Below are 13,270 nucleotides of genomic sequence, written 5' to 3' on the forward strand. Positions count from 1 at the left end.
CTGTTTGGATATATGAAGTCTGAATTCTCTAAAACAAGAGCATGGTGGGGGATGTTCCATAGCTTGATGTAGGTGGGTTTTGTTGAATCTGTGAATAATAAAGGCTGCCCACAGGGTGAAATAAATAGGAAATGTAGAGTACAACTGAGAAATTCAGCCAAATATCATCAACATTGTTCAATTAACATGAGTATCTGTTTGTGAAAGCAGAGTTCTGCTGACAGCTCTTTAGTTCCTGTGCAGTGTTTGTGAATGGAGCACTAAAGGTTGTGACACAGGGAGCTCCTCTGTGGCAGGAAGAGAACCAATGCAAGTGTGTGGGACTTCTTCCCACCTGTGTACTCATTATTTTTTACCAAGTGGTTTAGAGCCCTTTTTTCACTTTTTGTGGATGGACCAACTAACACAAACAGCCTTTCAAAAATACCTGAGTTTCATAAATGTAAATAATTTCTGTAACAAGCACAAGGAAAATGTGAAGTTATATAGCTGGGAGGTCATTAATTCCTTATTTGTAAATTCATTCTGCATCATAGAACTTCAGACTGTTTTATTTAGGGCTTGTAAACCAGTAAATAGTAGTGTCTTGTTCTTACTACATAACTGAAAAATATTCTGTGTCTACTTGACAAGCAGATTCATAGTGTTGAACAACTGTAATAAAACTAAATTTCCTTAATTCTCATGTTGAACTTACTAATGTATTTATATTTTCAATGTTTTCACAGAAATATATGTTGTACTGAAGAATGTTTCAAACTGTCTAAATAATTCGAGACTTTTGTTTTTAGGATATGTTTGCTGTGGCTGTTTCTTTGATAACTGGGAAAATTTTGTACATCTCTGATCAAGCTGCTTCTATTCTGCGCTGCAAGAGGGGTTATTTTAAAAATGCCAAATTTGTGGAGTTCTTGGCACCTCAGGATGTCAGTGTGTTCTATACTTCTACCACCCCGTACAGATTACCATCATGGAACATTTGCAATAGAGCTGGTGAGTGCTCTCAACAGCAGATATTTCTCTGATCCTCTTTCAGTCATGCAAATGCAAATACTTGCATTGATTTTGAATGTCCTTCCATCCTTCCCCACCCCTTTTTTGGGATGTAGCACAGGGGCATTATTAGAATGCCTCTGAACAACACTAGGTGTACAAGTCTATGCTATAAATCAGCAAGACTTGTCTGTTGGTAAAAGTCTTCTCAATGTCATTATTTATCAGTTCTCATTCCCCTTTCAGCCAGATGATGAATGAAAACAGTAGGAATTCATGTTGAATGGTGAATTTACTCTCCACTTGTACTAGCAATCAAATGAAAACAAATTTTCTTCCCATTTTCTCTTCCTCAAGTATAAAGGGGACAATACTCTTTCTCCTTCCTTTTAAAATGGGTATGATTTGAATACTGGACACCTTGATTATGGTGTAGAAAAAGGTATTTCAGCTGTCATCACTGTGCACTCACCAAGTGCAATCACAGCTCTTCTTCTAGCCTTAGAAAAACTATATTAGGCATAATTAATGGTGAAGAATCAGATGTCTCAAGGCACTTGATATTTGTGGTAGGATTGTTTTACTCATGTACTTACAGCTGTTAGTAATTGAGAAATATCTGCCAACAATTTCAGCTAAACACTTGGAATTCAAGGTCTGCTCTAAGTGTTTGAAATTCCAGTCCATTGCATACTAAATCTGTGAAGTAAAGCCAGGGTGTGAACCATATTTAATCTGAAAAAACAATTAGCAATAAACATGTGCTAAGCAATGCATACATAAAGCAGGCCCTAAAGGGACCTCGTGAGGTCCCTAGTGCAGCCTCTGGCTCAAAACAGGGTCAGTGGTAAATGATACATAATCCTGATTACTCAGTTACGCAGGAGCTTTTTGGGTTTTGTTTTCTTGAAACATTTCTGTAGCTTTATTATGTTTGTGTATAGCTTCAAATTTAAAAAATACAGTAAGTAGAATTGTGCACACTCTCTCATGTATCAGCTGCCAAACAATATAATATCAAAAATATTGAGCACTGGAGGCCTTTGAAATGCCAGAGCTTCCCTTGGAAATCTGTGTGGCTACTCTGGAAAAGGAGAGAATTAAGCTTAAAGCATGAAAAGTAGTCTTCAGGAAAAAGAGAAAGAGGGGTGCTAGGAAGTGTATTTAGTGTTCAAGCTGTCCTGGTGTCTTGCTAGGAAAAGGGTCAAATTTTGGGGTCCAAATTTTTGGTCATTGGTATAAAGTACTGTGAAAGAGTTGATAAGAGTAAGCAGCTCAAACTGGACAGCTGTTTACATATGTTTAGGAAAAAGACGTGATAAACAAGGAGCTGTGATTCACACACCAGCCTCAGAATGTGAGTGATGTTCAGATTTAGTTGCTTGTGATGTACATTGTTCAACCAATGCATATGGAGACTTCAGGGAACATAAACTTAAAAAAAACCTCAACATTTATTATCTAAGGAAAAATTCTTGTACTAAATTTCATAATCTTTCAGTAATTTGTAACTTGTTATGAAATATGCTTAATATTTCTAGAGTCTTCCACCCAGGATTGCATGGAAGAGAAATCTTTTTTCTGTCGCATCAGGTAAGACAATACTGTAAAGCCTAGTGCTGTGTTATGAAACCAAGCATTACATAAGTATTTGACTTTTATAAGAACCATATGGTATGTTCATTTCATACTTTTTCATAATGTGATTGTAAAGCAAAACATATGTGTATCCTTGAGTTGATTAACTGTAGCAGCTACAGAGAAAACTCAACTGATTTTGGAAAGTTCCATCTTGGAAGTTAATGCCTGTGAATATTGACCTTTGTGCCATGAAGGAGGATGGTACAGCATCTCCTCCTGTTCTGGAAAGCCTTGGTTCATGTAAATAGATCTGTTCAGCACCTGCCTCAGAGTCTCCTTCATTCTAGAAAACCAGTCTCAAATTTATTTCAGATATCCCCTAGGAAGATACTCAAGGGTAACTTGACTTGTCTCATTTGCAGTTAATAGAGAACACAATTCTTTGGTTTGCTTTTCTTCCTTCTTTTCCTGCCCCAAATCATTCCTCTTTAGGTGGTTTTTGTTTGTTTGTTTTTTATTGTTGTCGTTTTTTTGGGTTTTTTTGGTGTTGTGTTTTTTGGGTTTGTTTGTTTTTTGTTAGTTGGTGGGGTTCTTTGATGGAGTTTTTTTTTGGGTTTTTTTAGGAGGAGCTAGCAACTTAGTTCATGTTCCTTCTTGTGCAATTTGATTTCTTGATGCTTACTGCTTCTCTGGCAGCATTTCTGAAACAAAAATAGTGGATCCAATTATTTAATTACTTCTGGAGTAAATAAATACTTATTATTGAGGTATGAATAAACTTGAAATGAATTGGAGGTAATGCAGTACCTCAGAGTGTTGCATTGGATGTACTGTAGAAGTGCTGCTGGTGTTTCTGGAGATTTTTTGTCCAGCTAACTCTGGTTCCAAAACCAGTTTACTTTTATTAAGCTCCAGTGTTACAAAGTTATTACAACTGATTCTTCTTTGGTCACTGTTTAAATGGTTGTTGTTTTCATGACTGTGTTTGCATTCTGGTTAAGCAAACACCTAATATTAAATATTGAGTCTTCACTCCTTCTAAACTGGAATATTGATTAAAAGACTATCTTTGTGTTAACTGACGGGATATAGCAGTCTTCATAAAAAAGCCCTGTAAATTCATCCCTCTGAAAGACAACAAAGTAACTTAATCTATTGTGAGCTGGGTTTTTCTAGCAGACTTCCATGTAATGCTGCTGTGGATATTTGTTTCAGGCAGTCGAGAGAGCAGCACAGTGTTTATGTAAGCTGGTATGCAAAGGATACCATGAGAATTAGATTCTCTTCCACTAAAATAAAATATATCAAGCTAAGATGTTGGGTGCTATTTTAGTAGCTAACATGCAGATCTTGTGTCATGAGGGAAATACAATGGATAAATTAAAATTTTATTTAGCATAAGATGAATCTGTTGAAATAATTAACTCTCTTTAATTATTAGTGCGGGAAAGGAGCGTGAAAATGAGATTTGCTATCACCCATTCCGGATGACTCCTTACCTTATCAAAGTGCAAGATCCAGAAATAGCAGAGGACCAGCTTTGCTGTGTATTGCTTGCAGAAAAAGTCCATTCTGGTTATGAAGGTAATCTTGGAGTGCATCAAAGACAAGTTTGGTTTCCTAAAAGCTGCTCAAGTACTATTAAAGTGAAAGAAAATTGTTTCTATTCTCTGTCCTTGCTGCTTTCCTGTATGCTCTTGGCCAGAATTTTGGACTGGCAGCTTTAAGTATTACATATGCAAAACCTGCAGTTGCTAATATGGTTTTGTTTTTCTCTCAGCACCCAGAATTCCTCCTGACAAAAGGATTTTTACAACTACACACACACCAACCTGTTTGTTCCAGGATGTAGATGAAAGGTAACTTAAAAAATTATTTTTCAATTTACTGATGAGCAAGCTGTCCAATATCTTTGCAGGATTTAAGGTGTCTATATGGGATTAGAAAATTATACAACTACTGAAGAGTTTAACCTAAGAAAAGTACATCTCCCCCTTTTCACTAAGCATGAGAACACCTTACACTGGTATTTAAGTGCCTGCTAACAACTTGTTCTTCCACTTTCCTTCCCTCTTGGGAAATTCTGGACATAAATTCAATCAGTGAACCCATGTTCAAAAGAATTCCTGTGCTCCCAGTTACTACCTGTATGCGACATTTAGCTGTGGGGTTTTTGGTTTCTTAAGTTTGATTCAGCAAATCTGCTGCTGTTGCTCTCTGCTGGCCCAGGTACAACTAGAGTTAGAGCTTTTCAATACACATTAGGCCTTTTGAGAAAAAAGGTACATAGAAAAGGTTCAAATTACACTGGCTGAAGATTTCACATTGCTTTGAGAGTCACGAAAGCTGGTTAGACTAAGTATTTATTTACATTCTGAATTAGAAATAAAAATGCCACCTGTGATCTTTAAATATATACAAAGTCTTAGGAACTGAGGTCTAAACCAAGCTTTCGTAGAATTATTTAGGTTGCAAAAGACCTGTAAGATCATAAAGTCTACCACTAAGCCCTGTCCCTAAATGCCTCATCTGTGAATTTTGAAATACCTCTGGGGATGGTGACTGCACCCCTTCTGTGGGCAGCAGCCTGTTCCTTGACAACCCTTTCCATGAAGAAATGTTTCCTAACAGCCAGTCTAAACCTGCCCTGGGGTAACTTGAGGCCATTTCCTCTTGTCCTGTCATTTATTCCCTGGGAGAATCAACCCTCTCACCCAGTTTGCTGTTGTCTGCAAACTGCTGGAGGGTGCTCTCCATCCTCTTGGCCAGATCATGGATAAAGACCTTAAACAGAACTGGACACAATCCTGAGTCCTGGGGACATGGCTTGACAGAAGAATTCACTTACTTCTGAGTTGAAAGCACTACCTTTGCCCTTCCTTTTCCACTTCCCTTGATATTTTCTTTGTGATGGTTTCTGATATTTGGGCTGTTTATGGTATTTAATTTTGAATTTTTTTTTCTCTTTAGCAAAAACTAAGTTAGCTACAATGGTAACATCTCACTGCTGAGATTCTCCTATATGTTTTTAAGCCTTCTAAGAATGCTAAAATTTTTTTTGTGGGTTGAGATGGGGAGATGTCTTCAGACAGAGTAGGAGTATAATGAACAATTTTGAGATCCTGTGGTATTTTTTGGGTGGAAATCTTGTTTCTGAAAAAATATTTCATTCTTGTCAAAATCCTTAAATGCAGCAGAAGAGAGGGATTGGGGAAATGAGGTTATTGACATGTTTGACTAAGATGGAGTCAAGGTAAAAAGAACACTGTTTGACTTCTGGGATAGTTTTATCTGTAGAGAGGCAGATACTGTGGCTGAGTTCCTGTAGCATAGTATAATGCTGACAGACTGTTTTTCCATGCTATGATTTATATAGTTCCTCTAAACAGCTGAAGCTGATAAAAGAACTACTTAATCCACTGTAGTTCTGTCTTGTTCATGGATTTTTCTCCCTCCTTCATTTCCACATGTGCTTCTATCCAGTTGCAGAGTGTGTTTATCTTTACAAAGAGGCCGAGGGCACAGTGCAAAGCTTCTGTTCCTCTGTGTATCCACAGCTCAGTGATCTCCAGTAGTCATTTAACAGAAACAGCAAAATTACTGAGTGGAGCTAGTCCAGTAAATCCTTCCCTGTGGATCCTGTGGAAGCTTCTTTCCTATTAGTTTGATGTTAGCACTTGTTCACAAATACCATTTTCTAACACTTCCAGTGAGGGTTGATTGCATCTTGGTCTGAAATTAGGACTTTGCATCATTTATTTCTGTTCTTGAGATTGTGTAGTTGATTTTGCTTTTAATGGTTTAACTCCTGACAGCATTGGTAGTCTGATAAATGTTTACCAAGACATCCATATGCGCTTTATTACTCTTAAGCTCTCCAGGGTTTGGTGGAATGCACAAAGCAAGAGATTGTTAAAGAAAGCAGTCTTAATATTTAAAAATGTGCAATTGAGCACCTGCTGTTGACTGAATGCTGTTCCTAACATAACCCTGAAGCTGTTGCTTGACTTGCATAAAATAAAGTTAATTTCTGTAATCAATACGTGTTCATGGGTTGGAAAAAATGCATATTTGTCTGAACTCTGCAGGTGGATCTCTGTACAGAGTATGTTAAGCATTATTAAAAATAAATATTTTCTTGAAATTAAATGGATCATTCCTATATGTATTAGTCTTAATATATTTGATACTTCATGTGTATAATGGGTGTATGCACTTCACAGTGGAGTGATCTTTCTAAATTAATTTAAAGCAGTTTTGTATGTAACTTACAATAATAATATAAAGAGAGTTCTTATTCATGTTTTTTTGACACTTTAAATGTCATTGTGTATAACACAAACTAAACTTGGCAGCATCTCCCTATCAGCCATTCTTATGCTACACATGTATTTGCATTCATAAAATTAATTTATTAACTTAACCTCTGAATTTTTATGAGTTACTCATGAGGAAGCATAATGATGCCAAGGCATCATTCTCAAATACAGCATTGTGTGAGCACAGAAGGGCTGATTGGAGGGGACTGCTGGAGGTATTGGTTCCTTCCTTTTGCTTGAAATGAAACCTTGCCCAGTCCTGGTTAAGGTCAGCTGTGGCCTCATCTCAATGATGCCTGAAAACCTTCAGAGACAGAGATTACACAATCTGTATGGGAAACCTCCTGTGTTGCACTGCTCTGTTAAAAACCTTTTCCTATCATCCAGCATCAGCTTTCCAGACTCCAGTCTGGGACCACTGCCTGTAGTTTTATTGTCTGGCACCATCAAGAAAGTTTAATTCCATTTTTGTCTCTCCTCTTTCCAGCAGTGTGGGAAGCTCCTGGATCATCTTTTAGTTTCCTTTTCATCAAGGCAGGCAAGGCCAGCTCAGTCTTACTTTCTAGATCCCTGACTTTCATAAAGCAGGTGGCAAAGAACAAGAACAGTGCTGAACAAAACCTTCTTATGGTGTTATTTCACGAAGTCCTGGCTGAAGTTGTTTGGAGTTGACTGAGATTTTAAAGTCCTTTAGAAGCACAACTTTTCTCATGTGCTTTGAACTTGGCAGCACTTCTAAATGTCAATGTGTCAAAGTGATCTGATTTAGTTTAAGTTCCATGCCAGTTTCTGCTCTGTTGCTTTAGTTCATCTACAAGCTTTTAAGACTCATTATTAAACTAATTGCTTTGATAATAAGGCATTAGTTGCTATCTTCTTTCCCTTCTCAGCCTCGTTGCTGGAAGGGTATGTTTGAAGTTTTGGGGAACTGATGTAATTCCAGTGGGTTGTTGGAAGTGCAGTGTTGAAGGCATTTGCTGCAAAATGCTTTTGAGTTCCTACATGATACAGATCCCTGTCTGGTGCACTGGAGCTGAGTTCTTCATTAAAGCTGTTCAGATACTCAGGTGTCTCCCTGTCCCTGGGCCTTTGGCAGTGAGTGGGGCTGGGGGAAGCTGTACAGCATTTTGAACTGACAGCATTTTGAGCTTACAGGATCACTTATTGGCATCTGGCAACTTAAACGTCACTGAGTAGTGTTGACTTAGTACATTTTTTTTCCAAAACACATTTTCAGTGGTTAGTCTTCAGGGTAAGATGCACAGTGATAGTTGTGAGCTTTCCCTCGTTATCCTTAATGCAAATGCTTGAAGTGATCAATAAAAATTATTTTGTCACATAAATTAGTTTTTCACATCACTAGAAGTGGGCATGGATAACGTGCAGGAATTCAGTACCATTGCTTTTAATTCTCTAGTTAATAAGCTTGCTCCCATGCAGCTCCCTGAGCTGAACTCTTCACCTGCCTGTGAGAAAGTTGTCTGCTCAGCTCCCCTGGTGCTAGTTCAGCTGTGGTAATCCTGTGATCCTTAGCCATGGCTCCCAGCCAAGGGATTGGGCTACTATTTACCTTCATGAGAGTTTTACAAGATTAAACTTTATTAATGCCCTTTTAAAATTAGGGTAAGTATTTATCCTCTAAAGTTAGGCAGAAAGAAAAGACAGAACTGCTGTAGCAGACTCCTTGATTTGGTCTAACCACCGCCCCAGAAACAAAGCCCCCCTTGATCCAAGTGTATGACTGCTGTTAACTTGGCACTGCTTTTTCACCAGATGTAAACTTAAAATTATTGATTCTTTTCACAGGAAAAACAGCAAAGAAAGTTTAAAATGAAAGCATCTTAAACATGAAATACACATTTATTCTACTTGATTTTTATTATGTTTTTCTTTGTCTTTCTTTTTCCAGAGCAGTACCTCTGTTGGGATACCTACCTCAGGATTTAATAGGAACACCAGTCTTGGTGCATCTTCACCCAAATGACAGACCCTTAATGCTAGCAATTCACAAAAAAAGTATGTAACTTCTTCCTGGGGCAAAAATATAAATTTTTTTCTAGAACTTGATAATAGGGACTATACAAAGACCTCAACAGGTAGTAGGATAAAAACAATTGTGACTTCGATTTTTTTCCCCACAAGTAAATACTGGATCTTTTACTGTACAACTTGATTCTTAATACAAATCCATGAAAAAGAGAAATCACTGAGTTTTGTACTTCTATGAAGCATACTTACCTATAATAAGCAAATTGACTGTAAATAAATATACATAATGAAAATTTTCTGGAGAATGGTGTGATAGAAGTTGTCATATCTTACATGATAGTCTTTCTTATTCCATAGAGGAGAAAATAAGAGCCATTCTGGCAAAGTTTGTCAAGCTGCTTCTTCAGCCTTCCTTAGCTTGTTGTATTCTAAAGGTGATTTTCTTGATCATAGTCCAGTAAATTATGAAGGTCTGCTTTTGCTGGTAGCTCAGTATTTCTAAATGTATCAATGTTACCAGTATTTGTTCTCTCAAATGGCATCTTCCTCCATGAAGAGGAAGTACACTGAATGTCCATTCCCTCCATGAATGTACAGTTCATTGCATAATCCTGAATTGTTACATAGAATTGTGCTAACATTAATCTGAAATTTGTGTTTGAATCCTTCATTGCAGTTCTTCAGTATGGAGGGCAGCCTTTTGACTACTCACCAATCAGGTTTTGCACTAGGAATGGAGATTATATCACCATGGACACCAGTTGGTCCAGTTTCATCAACCCTTGGAGTAGAAAAGTTTCTTTTATTATTGGAAGACACAAAGTTAGGACGTAAGTCAATAAATCTTTGTTTTCCCTCCCCTCAGGTTTACATAGAGATCCTTAAGATGAGGGAACAGAATAAGCATTAGATTTGTGTTGGATATATAGGTGGTAAACTGAAACCGCTCTCTCTGTGATTGAAACACTTATATTTGCAGTGAGCTGGTGTATGTTTGCTTTGTGCAGGGGTCCCTTAAATGAAGATGTCTTTGCTGCTCCCAACTACACAGAGGACAGGATCCTTCACCCCAGTGTTCAGGAGATCACTGAGCAGATCTATCGGCTCCTACTGCAGGTACAGCAAGTGCTTTGCTCTTACCCTGCTCATTTCCTGCTGAGGAAAGGCTGGTTATCTTAGTGTGACATTTTCTTAGCTTCTTCTACTGTACCGGAATTTTTGGCTACAGTCCTGGGAATTCCTTGCACTCAGGATTCCCAGACAAGACTTCCTGAAGTATGTTAAAGCTCTAGTTGACATCTTAAGAATTTCATGTTGTTATGGAGTCCTCCAGACAAACAAACAAAAGAAGACAAAACAAAACACACACACACAAATCCCCACAAAAAAAAAAAAAAAGTGCCCAAACCACCAAGCAACAAAAAACCAGCATAACATAAAATATCTTTTCCTGACATGGAATTACTGGTGTCCTGATGGGGGGTGAATGTGTGTATACACGCACACACACACGCGCACAAACACAGACATACACACATATGTATTTATATTTATATTTATATTTAATGTTGTTTTAACAGCCTGTACACAACAGTGGATCCAGTGGCTATGGAAGTCTGGGTAGCAATGGTTCACATGAGCACTTGATGAGTGTGGCATCCTCCAGTGACAGCACAGGAAATAATAATGAAGATGCTCAAAAGGATAAACCAGTAGGTTTTGAATTTTTCTCATTCAAGTATGTGGCACAAAAAAAATTGCTAAAGTGGGGATTTTTAACTGATTTTTTTTTCAAATTAGAAATAGGAGAAAATATTTTAATAATGCCATCTTTGTTTAATATAGAAAAACCCTTTTGTCTGAGGGAATAAACATTTCTGGTGTAGATGAAGCCCCAGGGTGCTGAAGCACAGTGATAGGCATGAAAGTCAGGGCTATAAAGAATTTGAACCTGTACAGTGTGTTTACTTAATCTAGTGTCTGTTACATGGTATATGCTGTGTTTCTTGGAAAACCAGCTGCATATGTGAAAGCAGTTTCTTTTGGGAGGGGAAAGTCTGTAATTACTGTTTTCCCAAATGGAAGTAAGAAGATTAAATGCAGTCATACCTGCATAACTAAGGGATAGCTTGACCCTGATCACTTTCAATGTTGCAAAAATACAGCATTTATATAGAACGAAATAAAATGAATGGAATAAAACAATTTTCTGGTTTGTGCTTAGAACTTTACTTTGTGTTTAATTCTGAAAGCCAAAAATTCTCCTTGATAAGTTGTATTGCTTGTAAGCTAATTCTCCTAAGTCTGATTTGTGCTTCTGTGATCAGATTTTGCAGACTCCTGCTCTTGCCAAGGTGGCCACTTTCCTGGCTTTCAGTTCTTAAACACTGGTGGAGTAAGCAGATGAAGTCTCAGGATTCCTCACTTAACAGGGAAACAGATGCCTGGCATTCCTTTACTGATTCCACAGACAGTGAAGGCTGTCACAGTCCACTTCTATAACATCCTGGCAGTGCTTGCTTAGACTTCTAGTTTTTTTACCAACTGATAGGTTTGGGTTTTTTCTGAAGTCATCTTTGTAATGTGTATTTTCTATCTTCCTGTCCAAGTTATTCAAAGAGTTTAAACAAAATACAGGGTAATTGTTTACAAGAAACATACTTTCAATTTCTTCTCTTTCCAATTCCAAATTATTGCAACTTCACAATTTCTCCTGTGATCAAACTAATTGCTTGGTAGGGATTACCTGAGGTTAGATTTAGTCTACTGAAGAATCACTATGTTCATAAAACATCATAATGTTTTATGTCAAAATTTTGAAATAATTGTTCTTCCCAAACTACTTTCAGGAGGTTTGTCAATATGCCCGTAAGGTCAAGAATAAAGGACAGCGTATTTTCACTGACAGTAAAGCAAAACTGGATTATAAGAAAGAGTCTTTTGCAGGTAAGACATTAGCAGTTGTTAATCTCTTGTGCTGGTGCCTTGGATAATATGGCAGCAGGACTTTTTTCTAGTTGAGTTCCAATCAATGCATAAAGACAGCATTTTATCGATTGAAATGATATTGTGCTGTCTCTCTCCTGTGCCCAGGAAAATACTGTGTTTGGCTGTGTTGAATCAATAGTGCTGTAATACAGTCAAGGCATGGCCTAAAGCTGTTGCTTGAAATGATTTAAGTGGGCACTAGAGTTGTCCTCACCCTGAGTGTGTTTCAAGCCTTATGATATATATTCTCTTACAGCCATTGTGTCTATTCCCTTTGGATCCATATGCAATCTAATTAAACTTTATAACTCCAAGAACCCATAAGGACAGGAAAACATTTACACAACATTCATTTTATTAGTGCATTACTGGTTAATTTGTGACCTGCTAAATATGTAGAAATGAAAAACCTTTACTACTGTTGCTTTTAAGGGAGTTTGTAAGGATTTGATGTCTTAATTGCATAATAGCAGTATCTCTTTTCACAGAAAAACAGAATACTGCTGGTGGTCAGGTGAAAGGTGTAGGGGGAAAGGATACTGCAGGAACAGCTGCTCCAAAAAATGTGACTACTGAAGAGCTGGCTTGGAAAGAGCAACCTGTGTATTCCTATCAGCAGATCAGCTGTTTGGACAGTGTCATCAGGTGAGCAACCTGCGAGTAAATTACTCTTGACCTCTGGACACAGGACTAGTATGTCTAATATTTGTAAATCATTGTATTTTAGGTACCTGGAGAGTTGTAACGTGCCTGGAACAGCAAAAAGAAAATGTGAACCTTCAACAAGTGTTGAATCACTGAGTTCTGGAGTTCATGAACAAAAAGCAGCTGATGATTCTATCCAGCCTTTGGGAGGTGACTATACCACAGCTTTTTCATGGCTGAGTTTTGCTGGCAGGCAGTTGGATGCTGCTTCTTTGCAGAACAATGACAAGTGTATCTTAGGCATGACCTCATAGCTGCTTTCTCAGTGTTTGATGTTGGTGATTTAACTTCTAGCATTAATATCTTCCTTACCGTTAAAATACTGAGCAGTTGACAGCATATCTGGATTTTAGATCCAATAAATTAGCTTGTACTGTGCAAAATACAGTAGGATTTTGGGGAGCTTCAGGACTTGAATCATTATCAAATGTAGGAAGTTTATTTCACAGTTAGGACTTGTAAGAACAATCAGCTGAAGAACCTAGAAGCTAATTAATTGCAACAAAAATATACATATTATATTTCTGCTTAAAAAAAGGAAAAAGAGAAGGTAAAATGCAGCATTGGACTGTTCTGTGTTTTTAAGGTGTTAGAATCCAATGTTGATCCATGAAAATGCTGGGGATTACTGAGACCAGCTGTCTAAAAAGTCTGCTGTAGACAGAAACATTCAGTTGATTTTTTAGGCCTTAGAG

The 13,270-nt window shown here is 37.6% G+C and overlaps 1 protein-coding gene across 12 annotated transcripts in view; it reads left to right on the forward strand.

Annotated features, from left to right (window-relative positions):
- The window catches only part of PER2 (period circadian regulator 2), a 49,593-nt gene that overhangs the window by 21,813 nt on the left and 14,510 nt on the right, over positions 1-13,270 (forward strand). For all 12 annotated transcript variants that reach the window (XM_063408024.1, XM_063408026.1, XM_063408022.1 and 9 more), the window contains 11 exons: positions 792-993; positions 2,535-2,586; positions 4,016-4,158; positions 4,355-4,433; positions 8,803-8,909; positions 9,559-9,712; positions 9,890-9,998; positions 10,463-10,594; positions 11,732-11,828; positions 12,359-12,515; positions 12,598-12,725. In XM_063408024.1, coding sequence (XP_063264094.1) covers positions 792-993; positions 2,535-2,586; positions 4,016-4,158; positions 4,355-4,433; positions 8,803-8,909; positions 9,559-9,712; positions 9,890-9,998; positions 10,463-10,594; positions 11,732-11,828; positions 12,359-12,515; positions 12,598-12,725 — 1,360 coding nt within the window. The remainder of the gene's footprint in view (positions 1-791; positions 994-2,534; positions 2,587-4,015; positions 4,159-4,354; positions 4,434-8,802; positions 8,910-9,558; positions 9,713-9,889; positions 9,999-10,462; positions 10,595-11,731; positions 11,829-12,358; positions 12,516-12,597; positions 12,726-13,270) is intronic.

The sequence above is a fragment of the Prinia subflava genome, chromosome 11 (genome assembly GCF_021018805.1).
Source record: "Prinia subflava isolate CZ2003 ecotype Zambia chromosome 11, Cam_Psub_1.2, whole genome shotgun sequence".
NCBI lineage: Eukaryota > Metazoa > Chordata > Aves > Passeriformes > Cisticolidae > Prinia > Prinia subflava.